Source organism: Bubalus kerabau, chromosome 3, assembly GCF_029407905.1.
Source record: "Bubalus kerabau isolate K-KA32 ecotype Philippines breed swamp buffalo chromosome 3, PCC_UOA_SB_1v2, whole genome shotgun sequence".
Taxonomy (NCBI): Eukaryota; Metazoa; Chordata; class Mammalia; order Artiodactyla; family Bovidae; genus Bubalus; species Bubalus kerabau.
This window is the reverse complement of record NC_073626.1, coordinates 115,441,762-115,464,578: the sequence shown is the minus strand read 5'-3', so window position 1 is coordinate 115,464,578 and position 22,817 is coordinate 115,441,762. Positions and strand designations below refer to the sequence as shown.

At 37.6% G+C, this 22,817-nt stretch overlaps 1 protein-coding gene across 13 annotated transcripts in view; it reads left to right on the top strand.

Annotated features, from left to right (window-relative positions):
• The window catches only part of R3HDM1 (R3H domain containing 1), a 167,532-nt gene extending 146,082 nt beyond the window's left edge, over positions 1–21,450 (top strand). For 11 of the 13 annotated variants that reach the window (XM_055572714.1, XM_055572717.1, XM_055572715.1 and 8 more), the window contains 6 exons: positions 13,426–13,529; positions 15,480–15,649; positions 17,095–17,239; positions 18,627–18,709; positions 19,094–19,178; positions 20,059–21,408. In XM_055572714.1, coding sequence (XP_055428689.1) covers positions 13,426–13,529; positions 15,480–15,649; positions 17,095–17,239; positions 18,627–18,709; positions 19,094–19,178; positions 20,059–20,420 — 949 coding nt within the window. In that variant the 3' untranslated portion in view covers positions 20,421–21,408. Of the gene's footprint in view, positions 1–13,425; positions 13,530–15,479; positions 15,650–17,094; positions 17,240–18,626; positions 18,710–19,093; positions 19,179–20,058 lie in introns of all 13 variants that reach the window. The other 2 variants (XM_055572721.1, XM_055572723.1) reach the window with 1 other exon arrangement.
• Positions 21,451–22,817: the final 1,367 nt, after the last annotated feature.

Here is a 22,817-nt window from a genome sequence, read left to right as displayed (position 1 = left end):
TGAATATTTGGTGATAATATAAATGAGAATTAAAGGAAAATTTGAGATACCTTGGTGGAAAATGTCCCACGTGGAACCGTAGAGAATCAGAGTTGGAAATTAGTGTCATTGTAATTTGGATTTGTTTACTTACAAGTACTTACTAGATCTAGGGTCAGCACACTATTTTGTAACAGACCAGACAGGAAATATTTCAGACTTCATAGGCTAAAGTATCAAATTATGGGTACTATTTAAGTATTTATGTAACAAAAGATAACATAAATTTCCAAAAAAATTTTATTGACAGAATTTAGAATGAGGTAATTGAGCACAAATTTTTTTCATACAGTCCTACTAATGAGAAGCATGGAATTACTTTAGGTGAGGGACCGTTCTTACCTTGCAGGCCATTAGAGAGCCCCCTGGTCCTGGACTTTTGAATTATTTGTTAGATTTTTACAACTTTCTTCCTCAAGTAAATTTTAAGCTTTTTCAAATTGTTTCTCAAAATCCATCCTTTCTTCACAGCCCAAGAATTTGACTGGCTTGCCATTTTATTTGATATTTCTCGAGGCCATAGGTAACCTAGATAACAAGCGATCCCCTGAGATATGCCAAGTTTAGGAAAGTTTTGTGTTAGAATTACCCCCTCTGGCGTATTTTATATATTTTATTTTGTGAATAATTTCTGTGCCTTGCCTTGAGAGTGTGCTGATGTCTGTGTTTTACTAATTAATGTTAGGGCAGTATCAGGCATGTTGATGAAAGGATGCTAAAAACCGACATCCTCTTGATTTCCATTTTCAGCCATGATAGAGTAGTAGGGACCAAATTTAAAAACTAGACCAAATTAAAAGTCTGCCTTAAAAACTAGAGAAACATATGAAACAACAGTGTTCATTAGGCAGTTAGGGACAGTAAAACTTGAGAGAGGGAAAACAGTCTTAACCATTACCCCAGCTTCCTGCCTGCAAGACCCTTAAGTTAACAAGATGGAATTCAAAGTCCAAGGAAGCCAACGTGGCTTAGAGTTTACAGGGCAGGATACTGAAGAGAAGAGAGTTTCAAAGAGGTTGCTCTGGCCATCTAGGTGGGGCCCTTTTGAGTCTGAGTTGATTGCTGACTGGTGCGTGTATGTACAAAACCTACCCATTACCAGGGAAAGAACCCCTTAAAAGAAACAAGCAGAACAATCCCTGAACCTCATACAAGGGCAGGAATAGTTTATATTCCTACCAGCCCACATGTCAAAACCTTGTAATACAAGAGGCAGTGAGTAGAGGACTTAAAAGAATTCTGTGTCAGTAGTGGAGGACAGTTAGCCTTAGATGAAAAGCTGCTCTGGTCCTGCCTTAAACAAGCAGGACCCAAAAAGATTAAATTGTCTCCATTTAACTGTGGCTCAGAACAAAGCTCAAAAATATTATTAAAAATTCAAGGATGTCCAGCACTCAACAAGGTTAGATTCATAATGGCTGGGATCCAGTCCAAAATTGTCAAGTATGCAAACAAGTAAGAAACAAAGGCTAATAATGGGGGGGGAAAAATCAGTCAAATGAACCTGACTGAAACAATGCCAGTATAAAATTCAGACAGAGAAAACGGACTGGGAAAAAAATGAACAGAGCATCAGTACTTTTTGGCCTAATGCATGTGCAATTGGCATCCTCGAGAGGAAAAGGGAGGATAAAAAAATATATTTGAATAATGCTGAAATGTTTCAAAACTTATGAAGATTATAAACCTACAGATCCAGAAATTTCAACAAACTTCAAGCAAAAGAAATACAGAGGAAATTTCTTAAAACTTAAAGGGAAAATTATAAAAGTAGCCAGAGAAAAAATAACATTACATATAGAAGAACAAAGATAAGAATTCGGTAGACTTCTTGTTAGAAACAGTACTATTTCAGACGTGCAAAACTGAAAGAATTAATCACCAGCTCACCTGCACTGCAAGAAATTCTAAAGGAAGTCTTTGAGACAGGAAGAAAATTATACCAGATGGAAGCTGGCTCCACAAAAAAATAAAAATGAAAAGTCAAGCACTATACTGACTGGGAAATCATATATTTGAAAAAGTTCTTAGAGAGTATATCAAGAATCCTCAAACCTCAATAATTTAAAAAAAAAAAACAACCTTCAGAAACAATTTATTTAAAATGTTAAACGTACCATATGGAGCACTATTATGCAACAGTTAGAATTAATGGTGAGGGAAGGTGTGGAGACTTAGTATTCTTAATCCAAATGGAGGTTACATAGTTTTATATCATACAGTTCTTTAAAATTCTTCATATTTCTGGGTATACTTAATTATGGGGGGGGAAGACTTTAAGAGCTAAAAGCCAAGAGAATGGGAGGACAGGAATCGGAGGCAGTAGATAGAGACAACTTTTGAGAATTGCATCCCTAAGCAGAAGCATTGAATTTCAGCAGTATATGGGAGGGGAAAATAACGTTAAGAGAGTAGTCTGTTCTTAATTGAAAAAAGAAGTCTTTATATGCTGAAATTGAAAGACAGCAGAAAGAGTTATGTTGCTATAGCAGAGAGGGAAGAGCAGTAAGGTCCCCAGGAAGGGTGAGAGTAAACAACGCAAATGGAAGTCAGGACGCCATATGTAAGATGTAGAGGGCTCATACGTGGTGAATGGAAAAAAGCAGAGTGCGTGGGTACAGGTATCATTACATAGATGGGTGTGGTGAAGAGCTCGTGAAAATACTTAATTGCTTTGCTTTTCTCACTGATATAAGATTCAAAATAGGCATTATCAAAGAGTAGATGAATGTTTTAAAGGTTGCTTTAATATAAAGATTCAGCACAGTTACATCAAGACAGATTTTTAAAAAGAAAGCATCAAGATATGGGTAAATGTGACAGATGTCTGATAAAAGCTTACAAGCATTTTTATCACCTCTGTATGTTCTAGGATGATTATATTGCAACTCTACAAATAAACAATTCATGGAAATAAGTAGTTTACCCACTTGGCAAAAACTAGTGATAAATTATCACATAAGAAAAAATTCACTCTCACCAGCTATCTTAAAAAAGGAGAATTAACACACCCTTAAGCCCAAAAGGACAAAACACTTAGCTATACTAAGATACTAAGCAAAGAGACAAACATTGCTGGGTTCTGGGCATATGAAGCCCATTTTGTCCATAATTCAGTCTAATGACATTTAACAAAACACAGAACTCCTGTCCTTTTTTATTTTGTAATTCTGCCTCAGAGTTTTGCCACAATTATTATCCCACCCCCCAAAATTAAAACTGCTCCAAACAAGTTGTAAAAAAATGTGTTCTTACTTACAGGAAAATCCAACAAAAATCATCCAAAAGAAATACAGAGTAACCTTTGAATGTTTTAAACTTTCATTTATCTCTCCCTCTTTTTTTTCCTGCTAGACTGATTAAATTTGGTTTAAATTTGGTTGGAATTTACTCAGGTTATTGAACTTCCCTGGTGGCTCAGACGGTAAAGTGTCTGCCTACAATGCAGGAGACCCAGGTTCAATCCCAGGGTTGGGATGATCTAGAGAAGGAAATTGCAAATCACTCCAGTATTCTTGCCTGGAATATCCCATGGATGGAGGAACTTGGTAGGCTATAGTCCATGGGGTCACAAAGAGTTGGACATGACTGAGTGACTTCACTTTCTTTCTTTTACTCAGGTTGTCACAGGTGGTGAATCAGTTATTGGGACCAGTGAGATTCAGAGTGCTTGTTCTTTGTTAACTGCTTCATTCTTTTTATTATTAATGAATTAAATGTTGTGATACTCAGACTGCATCTTCAGGGAACACAGTACATGTCTGCTAAGTAATGTTCAGGAAGCCTGTTTGCCTGTCATTGGCAGTAAGGTGTCAAATGGTTTAAAAAGGCAGAAAACCAAATGACTTCTTTCTTTTTGTTGTTGTTGTTTTTTTTGCATTATTTTTTATTTTTCTTTCCTCCAAATGACTTCTTAGAACACATTTTCTTGCCATCTGTTCTTGGATTTTCAAAGATATCTTTCATAGCTGGTAAAAGCTGTAGATATGTGGGGCTTGCTTTTCAGGTAAACTAATTATTAAGAATACATTGGGTCCTTTTCTCCCATCAAAAAAATAGTAGTTTAAAATAATAATCATAATATTTGCAAAACCATAAAGAGAAGAGAGGAATGATGACAGTAACGTTTTTCAATTTTGGTACCTTTTATTTCATTTTCTTGCCTCATTGCCCTGGCTAGAACCTTAGTGTTACATTCAGTACACGTTGAGAGAGCTGACATCCTTGTCTTCATAACTGGAGAGCATTCAGTCTTCCACCTTAAGTATAATGTTAGTTGTGGATTTCTTTTTTTGGGGGGATATATTAATATTTTAATTCATATGTATAAAGATAAAGTTAAGGCTCTTCATTGCAACAAAAAGTTAGAAACATGGTATATTTATACCATACATTCTCAACAGGGGCAATGTTGATAGCTTACAGTGAATGGTGTTGGATTCTTGATCTCCGAAGAAGATGATTTAGCGTCGGGACCAGGGACCAGGCTTGATCACTCAAGAGCTTTTGCAGAGTTTTAGTAAAGTATGAAAAGGGGCAGAGAAAGCTTCTGACATAGACATCAGAAGGGGAACGGAGAGTGCCCCAGTTGTGGATTTTCTTTAGGTACTCTGTATCATGTTGAGAAAAAATAGATATTACATTAATTGATTTTCAGATATTAAATGACCCTGGCATTCCTGGGATAAATCACATTCAGTCGGATTTTCGCATTTATAGTCATAAGAGATACTCGTCTGTTGTCTTGTGGTGCCTTTGTCTGCTTTTAGTTTTAGGGTAATATAGAATGAGTTGGGAAGTATTGTTTTCTGTTTTGGAAAAAAAAGTTTATGAAGAATTATTGTTAACTTTTCTCTAAGTGTGATAAAGTGATGAAGCCTTGTATGCCAGGGTGTGTGTGTGTGTGTGAGTTGTTTTATGATTACTACTTCAATTTCTTCATTTGTTATAGGTCCACTCTGATTATCTGTTTATATCTGATTATCAGTTTCTACTTGAGTTTGTTTTGGCAGTTTGTATGTTTCTAGGAACTTGATCTATTTTCTTGTTAGACAGTTTTTTATACTATTTCATTATCTTTTTATTTCTGTAGTCTGTAGTAATCTCCCTTCTTTGTTTCTGATTCTAGTAATTTGAGTTTGCCTTCCTTTTTTCTTGGTCAGCTAAACAAAAAGTTGCCATTATTGATCTCTTCAATGATCCAGCTTTTGGTTTCTATTGATTTTCTCTTTTCTGTTCTCTGTTTTGTTTATTCCCATTGTAATCTTTCTTCTTTACTTCCTTTGGCTTGCTTTAAGCTTGGTGATCACTCCCCCAGGCCACCCCCAGTGTCTTAACATGAAAATGAAGGTTATTGATCTGAGATTTTTTTTTTATTTATTTTGTTTACTTATTTTTGGTTTTACTGAGTCTTCATTGCTACATGCAGGCTTTCTCTAGTTGTGGCAGGCGGAGCATAGCCCCCACTCTCTATTTGTGGCGCACGAAGTTCTCATTTTCTGTGCCTTCTCTTATTACGGAGCATGGACTCTGTGGGATACAGGCTTCAATAGTTGTGGCACACAAGCTTGTTGGTTGCAGCACATGGACTCTAGCGCGCATGGGCTTACGTAGTTGTGGCTCACAGCCTTAGTTGTCCCATGGCGTGTAGAATCTTCCCAGACCAGGGATTGAACCCATGTCCCCTGCATTGGTAGGTGGATTCCTTACTACTGCACCACTAATGAAGTCCTTTCTTCTTTTTTAATATTGGCATTTACAGATATAATTTTCCCTCTAAACTCTTGCTGTATCAGCATTCCATAAGGTTTGGTGTGTTATGTTTTCATTCATCCCAAAGTATTTTCTGGTTTCTGTTTTGATTTCTGTTTTGACCTATTGGTAGCTTAGTATTGTAATGTTTAATTTCTACTTACATGTGTGTGTCCCAACTTTATCCTACTGTTGATTTCTAATTTCATTTCTTTGTTGTTGGAGAGTTTACTTTGTATTATTTCTATCCTTTTAAAATTATTGAAGTTCACTTTATCGCCCAGCATATGGTCTGTTCTAGAGAATATTCCATGTATACTTGAAAAGATAGTAAATTCTGTTATTGTTGGATAGAGTGTTCTGTAGATGTCTTTTAGGTCTAATTAGTTTGTAGTGTTGTCCAGGGTTTCTGTTCTTTGTTGATCTTCTGTATTGTTGATCTCTTCCTTACTGAAAGTGTAGTATTGGGAATTCCCTGGCAGTCCGGTGGTTAGGACTCCACACTTTGACTGCCTTGCACCTGGGTTCAATCCTTTGTTGGGGAACTGAGATCCAGCAAGCTGTTGAGTTAAAAAAATGTTATAATGAAGTCTTCAACTACTGTCACTGAAGAGTATGTTTCTCCTTTCATTTTTCAGTGTATGTTTCATGTTTTGCTCCTTTAGTAGGAGCTGATAAGTTTATAACTGTTACATATTCCTGATCTTTTTTTCATTATGAAATGCTTTGTCTCGTACAGTTTTTGCCTCAAAGTCTGATTTGTGTGATATTAATATAGACACACCAGCTTTCTTGGTTACTGTTTGTTTGATGTATCTTTTACTGTCCTTTTATTTTCAGCCTTCATGTCTCCTATAGACGGCATATATTAATAGTTGGATCATTTTTTACCCTTCTGACATCTGTCTTTTGATTGAATTGTTTAATGCATTCACATTTAATGTTATTACTGATGTACTTGCCTTATGTCTGCCATTTTGCTTTTGTTATTTATCTCCTCTGTCTAGAGGGTTGGTTTTTTTTTTTTTTTTTTTTTTTTTTTTCAGTATTTTTTCTAGGATTTATCATATGTGTCTTAACTTATCCAATCAGCTTCTGATTTATGCTAGCTTAATTCTAGTGAAATAGAGAAAAGTTACTCCTACATAACTGCTCTTTTCCCCCACTTCTCCTGATATGCTTTTTATTCATATTATATTAATGTTACAAACACAGTACACTGTTATAATGATAATTACCTTACCACCATCAGTAGGCATTTTCTTAGCCCATACAGCTTTGTTCCTATCCACATCCTTTGTGCTATTATTGGCGCATATGTTACATTTCTATATGTTATAGGTCTGACATTACATTATGTACATATTATTTTATACATTTGCTTCTTAAATCAGAAAAAAGGGAAAAGGTTCATTTCTGCTGTCTTTCCAATTACATAAATACCTGTACTTGGTTGTGTTAGTTTGTTCAAGCTGCCACAATGAAATGTCATAGACTGGGTGGCATAAACAACAGAAACTTACTTTCTCATTGTTCTGGATACTGGAAGTCTAAGATCAAGGTACCAGAAGGGTTGATACATGCTGAAGGCTCTTCCCTTGGTTTGTAGATGGCCACTTTCTCATTTTGAGTTCATTTGACATTTCTTCAGTGTGTTCAAGCAGAAAGAGAACAAGCCCCCTGATGTCTTTTCTTGTAAGAGCACTAATCCCATTGGACCAGGGCCCTACCCACATGACCTCATCTAACCCTAGTTACCTCTCCATGGCCCCATTTCCAAATACCATTGTATTAAGTTAGGGCTTCAACATATGAATCTGGGAGGGATGCAAACATTAAGACCATAATACTGTACTGTCTGTTTATTCTAGTGAGTGCCTACTGTAAGGTGTGCCAGCAACAAACTCTCAGTTTTTACTTATAGAGGAAAGTCTTTGTTTTGCCTTCATTTTGGAAAATAGCTTTACTGAATTTAAGAATCTTTGCTGACAGGTATTCTTCCTTGACCATTTTGAGTATGTTATCCCACTGCCTTCTGACTTTCATTGTGTCTGCTTAGAAGTCAGCTGTAAATCTTACTGGGGTTATATTATAAATAACTAATCATTTTTCTTATACTGCTTGTCTTTGACTTTCAGTATTTTTACTATGGTATCTCTTTGGGTCTCTGCATTTATTCTGCTAAAAGCTTTTTCAGGTTCCTGGATGAATAGGTCATTTTTTTTTTTTTTTTTTTTTTTTTCAATAAATTTGAGCTGTTTTCAGCCATTTTTTCTTGGAATATCTTTTCTGTTCTCCTCTCTGATAATCCCCATTATATGTATGTTAGTTTGTTTAACAATGCCCCACATTTCCCTGGAGCTCTTTTTTCTGTGTCCCTTTTTCTCTCTGTTCTTTAGCTTGTGTAATCTTTCAGCCTGTCTTCAAGTTCATTTATTCTTTCTTCTGCCAGTTAACATCTGCTGCTGGGCCTTTCTAGTGAATTTTATATTTTAGCAGTTTTTTAACTCCATAATTTCCATTTGGTACTTTTTAATATAATTTCCCTTTTATTAATGTCTTATTAAATAAATAAATAATGTTTTATTTATTTCTCTATTTGTTAATGCAACCTTGTCACCATTCCATCTTTACTTCCTTAATCATGATTTCCTTTGTTTCTGTGAACATATCTATAATGGCTACACTATGGTCTTTCTGATAAATGTGAAAAATCTTTCTCTTGGGCAGTTTCTGTTCCCTGCTTGTGTCCAAAGTAGGGGTTACACTTTCCAGTTTATTTGCATACCTTGTAATTTTTTTAATTGGATATCTTAAATAATGTAGCCTGTCTAGTTATTGTTGTTCACTTGTTAATTTGTTCACTGACTGGATTACTTTAGTGAAGTCTATTTAAGCTTCCCACCACACCAAATGTTCAGCCTCTGATGTTGTTCTTCAAGCAGGGAAAGCTACTATGGGTATTCTCACAGTCATCCTAGAATCACAGTGGTTTTGGTAGGACTCCGTTTCTCTTTTTCCTTGACAGTATCCACTAACTGCCAGCTGATTACTCTGTTGCTTCCAATAATGCTCTGACTCACAGATTGCTCTACAAAATAATTCAATCAAAATCTGGCTCCTTTGAAGGAAAAGTTTTTGTGGTCAGTATTTGGTTTTTATTCTGCCCTAAGAAAGGATCATTCCTGCTGTATTTTTGCCTATTTCCTTCCTGCAAACTAGCAGGCCTACAATTTAGCCTGAATCTTATATCTCCTCCCAGTTGTCTTTATCACACCCACTCCTGTTCTTGAAGGGAACAACTACCCACTCCAGTATTCTTGTCTGGAGAATTCCATGGACAGAGGAGCCTGGCAGGCAACGGTCCATGGGATTGCAAAGAGTCAGACAAGACTGAGCCACTTTCACTTTTCACCGCTCTTTAAAGCACCTGTAGGCGGGAACATCTTCCCTCTCTGTTACAATTGAAGACCATTCTTTTGAGAAAACATTAGATGCTGTCTGTTTTATGACCTGTTTTCTCCCCAGAAATCTCTGAGCCAGGGCTCAGAAGCTGGGGGTATGGACAGTGATTAGCTTTTCTTGAAATAACACCCTACCCTATAAGCTGATCACTTGGTGGAGGGTGAGCAGACCACAGCCTAGGATCACGGGCATGAAATCACCTCTTCATGAGATGGGGCAAGGGTGATCTGACCAGAACCCCAGTATTCTCAGCACACCACACCCACAGTAGACCCTCTGTCCTATACATGGATTGTGAAGGAAAAGGAGTTCCCGTCTCTCACCTTCATTCACTCAGGATTTAGCTTCAGCAGCAGGTACCTGGGAGCAGGATGAGAAAGCTGACAAACATCTCCTAGAAAGAAACCCTCCCTCTGGGTGTTGTGGGGAGAGGCAGCTCTGTGTTCTTTGCTGCAGTGGTGTTGAGTAGGCTGTATTTCACTGAGAGAGGCAGGAGGGAGCGATATTGTTTCAAATACCAGACTCATCTTTCTTACCAGCTTTTCATAGATGTTCTTGAATAGATGTTTCTATTTTGCTTTTCATCCTTAGTATCATTTCTATCACCTTTAATAGCTTTCATCAGTCTCAGTGGGGAGATACGGTGAGTACACTCAAGCTGTTGTGCTAGAAGTCATTCTCTAATAGGTGAAATTTATTTCAAAAAATAAGAAATTATATTATTTGGCCTCCTATCTTTTGAAATTATTTTAAAAGATTTTATGAAGCTGTTTGAGAAATGGGATGCCTCTTCTCCAGCTATATCACACAGCAGGTGTACAAGCATCATCCTGAGTGCCAGCGGCAATGTTACGGTCTCACTGTAGGAGCAGACTTAATAAGTAGCTAAGGTATTGTCAAAAAGAACACCTTAGGACCAGATGTACTAAAACTAAAATTACTGTTTAGTGAATGTTTTCTACCACTTCAGTGGGCTAGTAAAGTGATATATCCATAGGTCCACTAACACAGATGCTTGAGGAGAACCAGTTTATACTAGCGGGTTGGTTAGAATATGGCCCATTTCAAACTCAGTCATTCACCCAGAGGCATCATAGATATCTTTGTGTTTGATTATATTTGATAATAGCTGCCCATAAATTTCTCAAACCAAAGGCATCTTTTAAGTGTGCAGTGCAGACCCTCTGGTCTCATTCAAGTACTTGAAAAATACAAGTTTGTTTTTAAGGAAAACATTAGCCCTTACTGCAAGTACTTCTACATCCCATCTATTTTTTAAAGGGAAGTAATACTCTCTTTGGGCAAGATTTCCCTTTTATCCTCTCAGTTGCCCAGTAGAATATGAATTATGTTTCATATCTTCTGTCAAAGGACTACATTCCTCTATAATTAACTACTTGCTTTAAATTCATCATAGAATACAATTATGATATGTCTGTAATCCAGCACCTGCCAAAGGCTTACATACTTGCTTCCTGTATCATCCTGGCAGAGTCTTATAATTCTCTGGATTCAACAATTTGTCTTAGCTGCCAGGATACAAAGTAGATTCAGTTCTCAGTGAAAGCAACAATCATCCTAGATGTCCCTACACCTTTTTTGTTTTGTGTCTGAAATATTAATATTTTCTCTGTTTTTTAGTTTACATAGTTTTGTTTTTTCCACTGTTTCAGATTGAAAATAGGTGAGCTATAAATGAAATACATCTAGGAATAGAAGCATTTAACCCGAAAACCTAAAAAAATCATCCATTTGCATTTAAGGGAAAACTCCAGATATTGGACAACAGAAGTTTTACTTGACATTCATTTTCATTAATTGAGCATATTAGTTTGGTCAAATTCAAATTGGTTGAGGGCTTATTTATATTGTCCTAAATAGATGCCTTCATCATAAAAAATAAATAAAGTGGAAATCCCTTTGAATTGCAAAAGGCTTTTATGGCAGAAAGCTAATATTTTCTTCCAGAGAGAGCAAACCTGACTGAGGTCTGTCCTTCAGATGAATTGAAGGTGGTTTATATTTCAGAAGATCACAGGCCATACTGTGACTTCTGAAGAAGATTCAGATTATTAATTGATACTAAATCCCTGATACAACATTTAAAAGTAGAACCTTTCAAGCAGTTTTCCTAGGGTATTTTTAGTGATTATAAAATGCATGCATGTGTTTTTGGAAAATGCAAAAGCAAGTCTAAAGTATCAGGAATCAGCAAATATATCTACAACCCTAAGGTGACTTGTGTTGTCATATTCATATCACATTCTCTCAATCTTTCTTCTCATTGTGTGTAGTTTTAGGGCTTCCCTGATAGCTCAGTTGGTAAAGAATCTGCCTGCAATGTGGGAGGCCTCAGTTCAATTCCTGGGTGGGTAAGATCCGCTGGAGAAGGGTTAGGCTACCCACTCCAGTATTGTCTGGCTTCCCTTGTGGCTTAGCTGGTAAAGAATATGCCTGCAGTGCGGGAGACCTGGGTACAATCCCTGGGTAGGGAAGATCCCCTGGAGAAGGGAAAGGCTACCCACCCCAGTATTATGGCCTAGAGAATTCCCTGAACTGTGTAGTCCATAGGGTCGCAAAGAGTCAGACATGACTGAGCGACTTTCACTTTCATGTAGTTTCATAGTTAAGATCCTATTGGATTTTTATCCCAATGAAGGAAGAAGAAGAACCTAAAAGTCCTTCTATCCTATGGTGTAGCTTTCTATTCTACCCAGTCCAGTACATTTTATAAACTTTATGCCTGAGTGGTATTATTTCTATAGGTGGCTAATACTCATAACACATTCTGATCATAATTAACATCAGTTTTAGAAAGTACTACTTTTCCATTTTGTCAATCACTTTGTATGAATTCGTCCCTTTACATTCCTTCCTTGTTGTTATTGAACTACACTGAATCACTGCCACAGAAAACAGTAAAACTTTACAAATTATTATTAATTGGAGAATTGTCAGCTTGAGTTAGAGAATCATTTATAAACTTTTCATTACAGACATTTTTAAATACACATTAATGTAAACAAAAGTGAAGCCCCGTGTACCATCACTTAGTTTCTGCATTTATCAATCAATAACTAATCTGTTTTCATTTGAACTTCTACTTCATCCTCCTCTCATGTTATTTTAAAATAGACCGAAGTATTGTATTATTTCATTTATGAGTATTTCATTATAGATACCTCTAAAAGGTTTTTTTAAACCTACCTAGCTTAAGAGTACTATTTCACATTCTAAAAAATTTAACAGTTAATTTCTTAATTATATCAAATACCCAATTGGTCTTTGTATTATCAACTACCCAACAAATACTGCTTATGTTTTCATACATTTGTCTTGTAGAGTGTCCCAGAGCCTGAACTTGACTGATGGTGTCATCATGGTGTTAACATGTCTCTCTGTATTCTTTGTAATTCAGTCATTGGCTCGAATGTGTATTTTTGATGCAGCTATGTGAGATGTAAATGCAGAAAGTGGTTAAAACTATATTAAGAAATAAAATACTATGTAAAGAAAGTGGACTTATATGATGAAAAAAGGATGGTAACAGGGTTCAGTATTCTCAGAATTCACAGTATTGCTCTATGATTTTCACTCTTTTCCTGAAAAATTGCTAAACAGGGAAAACCTTAAAGACATTTTACAATAACAGCCTTTTATTTTTGTCAGTATTTGTATTAGAATGTCAGAATCATGTTGTAGTGTTTATTTTATTCCTTATATATTATATTTTTTAAGGAATAAAACCTTTTTTCTGTCTCATCATTATCCAACTGCATATTTTCTTTTCTAAAATATAGCTTAGTGAGATTCAAATAAAGTACTTTTTTATTTTGTAAAATTAGTGAGTTTTTTATTTTTAAAAAAATTATTTGAACAGTACAAAAACCCTATTTAGAATAAGTTTTAAAAGAATAAGAGCAATGAAATCAGCAGGGTTTTTTTTTTTATATCTGTGTTACTGTCAAAAACAAAGTGATTTTTATTCAAAAAGTAATTACATATAACTCACAATTTATAAAAGAGTTGATTTGACTTGTACTAAGCTTACTACTTGAAAAATAATTTTTTTTAAATAAATTTACAGGACTGTTCATTCAGAGAATCTTTACAGTCATCTCCATCTCACTGTGCTGTGTTTTTATATTTGTTTTATTTTTTTCCCCATAGCTCATCAGTAGGTTACTTGCAACATCCAGGATCAGAACAAGTACAGTTTCCTCGAACTACTTCACCATGCAATTCCCAGCAGCTCCAAGGCCACCAGTGTGCAGGTATGAATAGGTAATTGGGGCCGGCGGGTAGGTGGCAGGGATGGTTTGTCCATTTGAGAAACAAGTTCCTTGGACATTGCTAGGAAAAAGATTTTCAACTTGTTAGGTGCTGAGATATGCCCAGGGTATTCAGGGCACATGAGAAGTCAGATTTAACAGGCTCAGTCTACTTCTTCCTTTTCCCCTGCTGCCAGTACCCCTGCTCTCTCTTCTCAGGCTCTCCTTCCTGCCTGCCTCATTATTACTGATATTCTCTAGGATACTTTCTTTCATTACTCTTTGGGTTCTTCCTCGGAAATTCAGCCACTTCCCAAGCTTCAACCTTGGCTTTTCGCCACTGTCTCCCAAATTTGTTTCTGCCACGACAAGACCACATAGCCAACTGCCTATTGGACGTTTCCTAACCAGGAATATGTCAAAGGCACTTTAGATTTAATATTTCTCCCTTTTCATCCCTTTCTTCACTTTCCATATTGGGACCAAAACAGATTTCAAAATCCTAACTCTCTTCTGTTCTCCTCTTTCACACTTAGGCTGTCACCATTTCCTCAAATCTGTTACCTTCTTTCCTTCTTCACTGCTTCTACTTTTGCTTCTTTTATGTTGTCCCCATACCCAACCTTCCTCCTCCCCAGCACATACACACATACATACACAGTTCAAGAATTATCGTCCTGAAACAGATGTCTCTTCATGTCATTCCTCTGAATTAAAAATTTGCATAGACTCTCCATTTCCACTCCCTGGCAGTTAAGCCTCAGAACTCTATTTCTAGAATGCACTATGCTTTTTCATGCCAAAGATACTTTTGTACCTGTTCTTTCCTCCTCCTGTTGTGCCGGTCCAGCATCCAATTGCCAAAATCCTGCGTATCTTTAAAATTTGACTCAGAAATCATGTCTTCTGCAAAGTCTTGCTCAGTCCTTAAAACTGAGTTTGTTGCTTTGTTTTCTCTGCTTCCTTAGTTTCTTAAACAATCCTTTATCATAAGACCATATTTTATTGTAATGATCTGTTGACATGTAATCTCTCGAAGAAACAGAGAAACAATAGATAATTATCAAATATATGACTAATAATGGCTACATCAATATGGGCTGCTGTGGCCAAGGAGAACCCTGAGATACTCCTAAGCAGTCAGCCTTCTGTGGTGTGCCTAGCCAGGTCAGGTTGGTGCTATTTCTGGGGAACTGGAAATTACCAAAACGATTACTAAAGTGCAAACAGTGGTCCTGGAGGCAGCCCCAGGGTACCTTACCTTACACGGAAATGGTGAGTGGCAGTTACGTTCCTAATACTGGTAGTGCTGCAGTACTGATGCCACAACGGGAATAAATCAGCTATCAGTGCTTGCTCATGTGATTATTTCAGCTCTTTTGAAGTCAGCCAAAGTGGTCTTCCTAGCCATTTTCAAATGAGAAAATACAATAAAAGAGGGTAAATAATTTTCTCTGAGTCATAGGACATTTCAGAGCACTGAAATTATGCTTTCTGAATCCCATATGCCAAACTTTTCCCTACCACATGAAATTGAGTCACTCGAAAGATGTCTTTTTTACCATATATCGAAATTTCTGTAGGGTACTTCTTTTCCCAGTTTTCCTTTATGTATTTAGAATAATGCTTATTTGAAAATAAATTTATTTTAAAAATTAAGCACTTTTATAGGTCATATCACAATTGTGCTACTCTAGAGAGGTCTTTTAGATAATTGGACGTTCCTGACCTATTATGTTTAGGATAAGTGAGATATTTAGGTCTACAGAGTCAATTTCAATGTTTTTTTAAAACACACAACACTTGTATGAAGCATCAGAGCTTAAATCTGGCTTACATAAATAACAATAAAATTTTGGTCAGAGATATAGAAGTATCGTCGTTATCTTGGTGTTTAAAGAAACTAGCCATTCGCTAGTGTGCTAACTGCTGGGTCCTAATTCTGATTTTCAGTAGCGCCACCTCCACCTGGTGGCGGAATGGTGATGATGCAGCTCAGCGTACCAAACAATCCACAGTCTCGTGCCCATTCACCCCCACAGTGGAAGCAAAACAAATATTACTGTGATCACCAGAGAGGACAAAAGTGCGTGGAATTTAGTAGTGTAGACAATATTGTTCAGGTAAGATGCTTCTTTTGTCTATTATAATTTTAAAACTTTCAACACTTAGTCACATAAGATTGACCAACCTATAAGACTTGATGCTGAATTTAAAATCTTCTCAAACAGATTAGTAAAGAAGTTTGGACATTCTCTATAGCCAAATAATTTAAATACTGTTTCTGAATGTTTGCATCATTAAGCATTTTTTAATTTAGAAATTAAGAGGATAAACTAGATCTGAATTTTATTAAAGAAAACGAATTAAGTTGCTATCTTACCTTTCCCATATGAACTGTATTTTACTGTAACCAGAAGGTTGATGAGGAAAGGCTCTTCATCATAGAAGAAATGCAATCAATAAATCTAAAAACACTGATAGAATTTCAAAAGCGATATTTTGGAATCCTATTAAAGTAATGAACAAGGAAACATCAAAAACATCAGGAAGAGATGTATGAGAAGTTTTCAAATAGGTAGATTAGGCAGACAACACTTGAAGCAACTGATCGATTGTAGTGTCAATTAAAGTGGGTCCAGGTTCCATCTCTGATCAAGAAACTGAGGAATCCATAAGCCATGCCTGGACGGACAAAGAAAATAGTACCTGAATCTAATCAAGCCTCTCTGAGTCTAACCATTAATTTACAGAAAATACAGGAAGAAAATAAAAAATAGTTTATAGGTACCACAGATATTTTATTGGACTAATTGCCTATTTCTTTAACCAATAAATGGCATTTTGAATTGAAGGATGACTCTATTATAAATTTAAAGACTCAAGAGTTCTAACAATCAGATGCAGTGTATGGGGATCTTCCTTGAATACCAGTCAAAAGACATTTGGGGGCAAAAAGTGAATAAATATATTCAAAGTGCTAAACTTTAAAAAAAAAAAAAAACTGTTAACCAAGAATTTTATATCTAGTAAAACTGTTCTTTAGAAGTGAGGGAGAAATTAAAAATTTCTAGATAAACAAAATTTGAGACCTGCCCTACCAGAAATTTTCAAAGGAGCCACTGCAAAGGGAAATGAAAGTATAATTCCAAACCGTAATATGAAGCCATACTAGGGGAAAAAACTCTCAGTTAAGTACATGGGCAATTTTAAAAGCTAGTAAAATTCTACCAGTATGGTGTATAGTGTATATTTTCTAATGGAAAAATATCTGCAATACTATTTTAAAAGTACAAAAGTAAAATTCAAAAATAGGATGTATAGTCTGTTTCCATTTTTGTGAAGCAGATATATGGATACATATACATAGAAACAGTGTTACTAGCGTTTATCCTTGGGAATTGGAAATTATAAATTTCTGTACTGTTTTAATTTCTTAAATAACAAGTACCTATTATAACATAATGTGTACATATTTGTAATCAGAAAGAATAAAAATTTCTGTCCAAAAGGAGCTCTTCAAAAACCCTGACTAAAATGTTGTCCTGTTTTCTTGATATGATTGCAGCACAGTCCTCAACTCAGTAGTCCCATTATTTCACCAGCTCAGTCACCAGCACCAGCTCAGCTGTCTACCCTGAAAACTGTCCGTCCCTCTGGACCACCCCTTGCCATCATACCCCAGTTTTCTAGACCTTTTGTCTCTGGGCAAGGTAAGTGCAGAAAGCTAGTCACAGCCTTAGAGAATTTTAAGACTAAATTAAGAGTAATTTACCTGATACTGCTACCTTCCCTTTTCCAAAGGACTGCATTTTCACCTTCCTCGGGCATATTCATTTGTTACCATTTTCTCTCCTAACCTAATGTTTCATCACAAATACTTAATTAATGCTACTTACCTGGCAGTACACTGGTTAAGACTCTACACTTCCACTGTAGGCATCACAGGTTTGATCCCTGGTTGGGGAAATAAGATCCCAAATGTCACAACTAAGCCCTGGCATAGCCAAGTAAATATATAAGTAAATATTTAAAAAATAATGTCTTAAAGAATCATTAAAAAGGAAAGTAGTATCTGAATTTTTAAGAACAAGTTATATGGTAATTTCAAAAAGGAAGACAAACACATGTCCATTAAGCCCTTGAAAAGGTGCTCAACATCATTCATTAAGGAAAGGAGTATTAAAATCTCAATGAAATACCACTTCACTCCATCTTCGTGCTTAAAATTGTGTCTCTGGTCTCAGTGCTAAATCTTCATGTCGTATCTGCCTTTCAGCTAGTGTTTAGGAAGGAGCAAGTATGTCGTGGGTGTGTTCTACCAGGGAGCTGCCCAAGCACCCTGACAGTGTTCATCAGAAAAGAGCTCCACACAGTGGCAAGAGGCTCACGCTTGCTTGTCTCTGTTAGGAAACTATCAGGAGAAGCACTGTATGATTTTCTGAAGATGCTCTCTTAGCACCCACCCATAACCCTCCTCCAGACACTGAATGTGCTACATTTGGGGACTTACAGTTAAAATGAGACTACAACAAATGAAAACATTACAGACAAAACTTTTGCAGTCAGCATGTGTGAAGCACTTTCCATGGGATGACTCTAGGCACTAAGGTGTGAAAGAAAATATATTTATAGTAATTAATAATGATTTGGGGGAGATAGAGAGCTTCATGTTTTTCCAAGGTTTCTTTTGTCCCCTGAATGTATGTTCTGTTCACTTTTAACCATCAGAGAAAATGTGGATTTTAGTATCTCAGACGGATGGAATGAGTTCTTATAGTTCCTTTGGAGGATTTCACATAGAATGTTAAGGTTTACCGAGAAGTTTCTCTCCATGCTAACTTGTCTGCCAGCTCTCCCACTTAACCTCCTTCATAACTGTTGTTATTAGTCCCTAGTGCTTGCAGAAGTTTACCCCAGTTCTTTGAAGGATATGTGGAGGCTTTTAATTTTTTTAAAAAAAGATGTCAATACCTCCACTTTTTTATTCTATTTGGTAGAATATGTTCCCTCTCTAATCCTGAGACAACTGAGAAAACTATGAAGTACTTTGTACCCAAATAAAGGAAAATGTGAAAGTGATTTTTTATTAACTTTCAGGAGATGGCAGATACCCGTTACTTGGCCAGACCCTGCAGTACAACCCTCCTGCTGTTCTGCACGGACACATTCCAGCCCAACAGGTGTGAGAGCTGCTGTCTGACTTCCTGGGCTTTGTTGGCAGAGCATTGTACTTCTGCTGCTGAGAGTGGGGCGCCCTGGCCCTACCGAGAGCAGAGTGAGGGAGAAGGTGGTAGGAGCATCAGTTCCCAGCACAGTCCAGATATGAGGGGTGGGGGGCAGGCGGCAGGAGGCATTGGGTGCCGTTACTTAGAAAAGACTGTCAGCAAGTGATGGGCCAAAGTTCTACTGCCACTGAGGCAGAATTCAGAAGGCCTAGAGTTGGGGGTTTTTTTCTTCTAAAGTACAAACCCCAGACTGAGTGCGGTTAGTTGTTAAGTGGTCAAACACTGCAATTATATTTTGCAGCAGCATCAACCTTATTTCTCATGTTTGTGGATTTTCAGGGTCAATCTGGCAACAGGCATGGCAACCGAGGAAGGAAACAAGCCAAAAAAGCTGCATCCACTGACCTGGGTGCAGGAGAAGCAGGTGTGTCCCCAAGAGGCATCCGGATGTGCTTCTATAAACTGTTAGCCTGAGAGTCTAAAACTGCCACTCCACAGAAGTGGGTTTTCCTTGTCTAGAATCCTACACAAAGTCTTAGACAGTTATGCTGTCTATAAGGCAGGCTTCTTGAATGTTCTTTTAATTCTATCTTATTTCGGGTTTGGGAGTACTGAAACAAAGGTAGGTTTAAGAGGAGGGCAGGCACCAAAGGGAATCGAAAGAAATGTGAGAGAGGAACAGGTAGAATGAAATGCATTGCCTCTGTATTCTTTGAGAAAGGAAGTATTCTTTACACCCTTCAGGCAGTATAGTCTGAAGAACAAATACATGGCCTTTCTATGGCAGAGGGCTTTCAAGTCTGTACCTTAACTTTCTATTCAATAGCCTTGGGTTTGTTAGGGCAAGTGCTATTTTAAAGATAACATACAGAATACTTCCCTTGTGGTCCAGTGGTTAAGGCTGCACTTCCAATGAAGGGGGCATGGGTTCCATCCCCCATCAGGGAACTAAGATCCCACGTGCCTCACGACACAGCCAAAAAATAAAAATTGAAGATACGTATAATTTGACAATGGGAATTTGAAGTTCAGGAGACTGTACCCAGGATCACACACCTCGTTTGAAGAAGCCACTGCACAGGCTGCATTTTGTATGTGAGGCTGTGAGTGGGGCCGGTGGCAAGGGCCTCTCTGCACCCCTTGCTTGGGGGTAAGAAATATTTAGAAGATGGCCATACCAAGTATAACTTTGTGGATTTGAATGGTTTTAGAAAATTCTGTTCATTTCTTGTGGCATTTGAGTCTGCAGTACATTCTGCCCACCTCTTGGTAACGGGATTAATTCTTTACCTTTTCCATTCTAGTTGTTGGGAAGGTCTTGGAAATTACTGAACTACCAGATGGAATAACTCGCATGGAAGCCGAGAAGCTCTTTGGGGAACTCTTTAAAATTGGCGCCAAGATCCGGTGGCTCCGGGACCCTCAGTCCCAGCCCCAAATGCGTCGCCACCCGCTCTGCTGTGGCAGTGGCGACAGCACCGTCAGCCCCGAACGCTCGAAACCCGGTGACTTGGCCTCCACGTACACCGTCCTAGCCACATTCCCCTCCATCTCCGCTGCGCAGAATGCATTGAAGAGACAGATTAATTCGGTTAACAAGTTTAAGCTGAGAACAAGCAAGAAGCACTATGACTTTCACATTTTGGAAAGGGCAAGTTCTCAGTAACAGCCACCTCAGACCCTTGGCCTTTGTGATCCCCCCATCGTCACCCATTTAACTGGCTTGGTATCGGGAGCTTCTGTTAACATGATAGAGACTCCTAGGATGTGTGGTCATGGCGTTACAACTTCTGAAGACAGGCCAGTGATCCAGCAAAGAGGGGAAAAATGCACATTTCACCCCAAATGACTGTAGGAATCCACATCAGAATGATACAGAGTTAGCAGCTTTTTCTGAGGAAATGCTGTTCAAATGCCTCCTAACTTTTATAGTTATTTTGTTTTATATTTCTGAATTCTTGTATCAGATCCAAAGCTCTATTGTACAGCAAATTATTCTTCAAAATGAGTACCACCAGTTGCAACCTGTATTTCTTTTTTGCAGCCAGCAGCACAGTGTGACCCAACATAGAATTTGGGAGAATAAGAATGCAGGAGTGGAGTAGCCAAGTTAAAACATACTGTCTTTTGGGGGGCCCAGTAGGTGACTAAGGAGAGCTCACAAACAAAAGATTACTCTTCCCCTGTATCTCTAAACACAAACAGTTTCCAGAAAATAAAGAATTCCCTCATAGGGTCCTTTCCTTATTCACTTAGGTCATATGAACACTGTCAAGTAAATTATGTTCTTAACACCTCTTAATCAAACCACTTAGATTCAAAAGGGAATAGGAATCATTCTAGGCAGGAAAATATTTCCACTTTTTTTTTTTAAAGTGTCCCTCTGATAACTAAATGCCACTTATTTGCATTCCCTTCCTTGTGGATTTTTTTTTTTTTTTTTTTTTTGGTCACCTGAGGAAATGCATTTGATGAGTGCTGGAAACTTCTTAACTGGTTTAAAATGTGTTTTCATTGTTTGCAGCGGATCACTGGACATCAAAGATTCATTGCACTTACGAACAAGGAACCTTTTTTTCAATTTGCAAGGCTGTACAATGTGTGCTGATGCAAGCCTTTTTCAGTTCAAAAGAATAAATGTTTACAAATATATACCCACTTTGTCTTTTTGTAAATTAAAATCACCTTTTAAATGAGAGTCAGTCCTGAAGGCTTAACCTATCTTGAAGATTTCATTTTCAGACTTAGGGAAGATGAAAGACAGTAAATCCCCACTTTACAAATATTCTACAAAGCATCAGTTTCTCTATGGGAGTGTTTCTTGTGGGTATAACTCATGTAATTTGTCCTCTCATAAGTTAATTCCAGTCAGTTGTAGACAGTTGTGAGTATGAATGAATAGTGAGACAGCTGAAAACAGAACATTATGATCGTTTAAAGAATTTGTGGTTTTAGCTGATGTTTTGAGCACCCAGTTGTCCAGTTTAGCTCAAGTTCTTTATACAAAGCTTTCCCCACTTGTCGGCCCAGCAGAATCAAACTGCTAGGAAACCCAAAATGGGGACGAGGAGAGGGGGATTCTGCCATCTGCAGCTTGCCTGGAGCCTGGCTGGCTTCCAGCCCAGACTGGGGGTTTACTTTTTGCAGCTCAAGAGCAATAGGTGTTACCAGGCTCTGGTGCAGATGTTCTCTCCCTCTAGAGCATCTGCAAAGCCCTACTTTGTCCCAGGGGATCCCAAACCGCCCACCCCGGCCCCCGGCCCCCTGCACACACAAGCTGGTGTGTTGCAATTATGGATATTGTGCTCCTGAAAGCAGGTGGGAGCTGCCTGTCAACCGAGTCAGATTAAGGAGTCAGACACAGAGAAAGAAGTAGGAAGGAGCACTGTGAAAATCACTCACTTCCAAGGACTAGAATTTTTAAATGTTTGACTGTAGAATGTCACAGATGGAGAGGATACATAATTAGGGCCAACACTGCAGCAGGAATTATTTAATCATGGGGGTGGAGACAAAACTACAATCCTACGATTTATTTCAGTTCTCTGAATATTCTCTTTTGCTGTAGAAATCCTGGTAAAGTGAGGGGTTATTTTAATTGAGATATAATTGACATGTATTCATTTCAGACATACGACATAACAATCTGATATTTATATATATTGCAAGATGTTAATCGCAATAAGTCGAGTTAACATTCATCACATAGTTATAATTTTTTTTCTTGTGATGAGAACTTCTAAGATCTGTTTAGCAACTTTTAACTATACAAAACAGTATTAAAGACTGAGGTCACCATGCTGTACATTAAATCTAAAGTTTTGCTCTAGACACTTGATTTACCCTGTAGGAGTTGAAGACTGCCCAGAGGAAGGCAGAGCTAAAGCTGTTGTGAAGCCAGCTCTGAACCTTCACCGCCACCATCTCCCCACCCCTGTCCCCAGACAATCACGGATCCCTGAAACCAAGGAGCCTGCCGTTAAAAAACAGCTGTAATGATTAGCTTTAAAATTGGCCTTGAAACTTTAATGTGAACATATTTCAAGTGACCTGTTGATGAGAG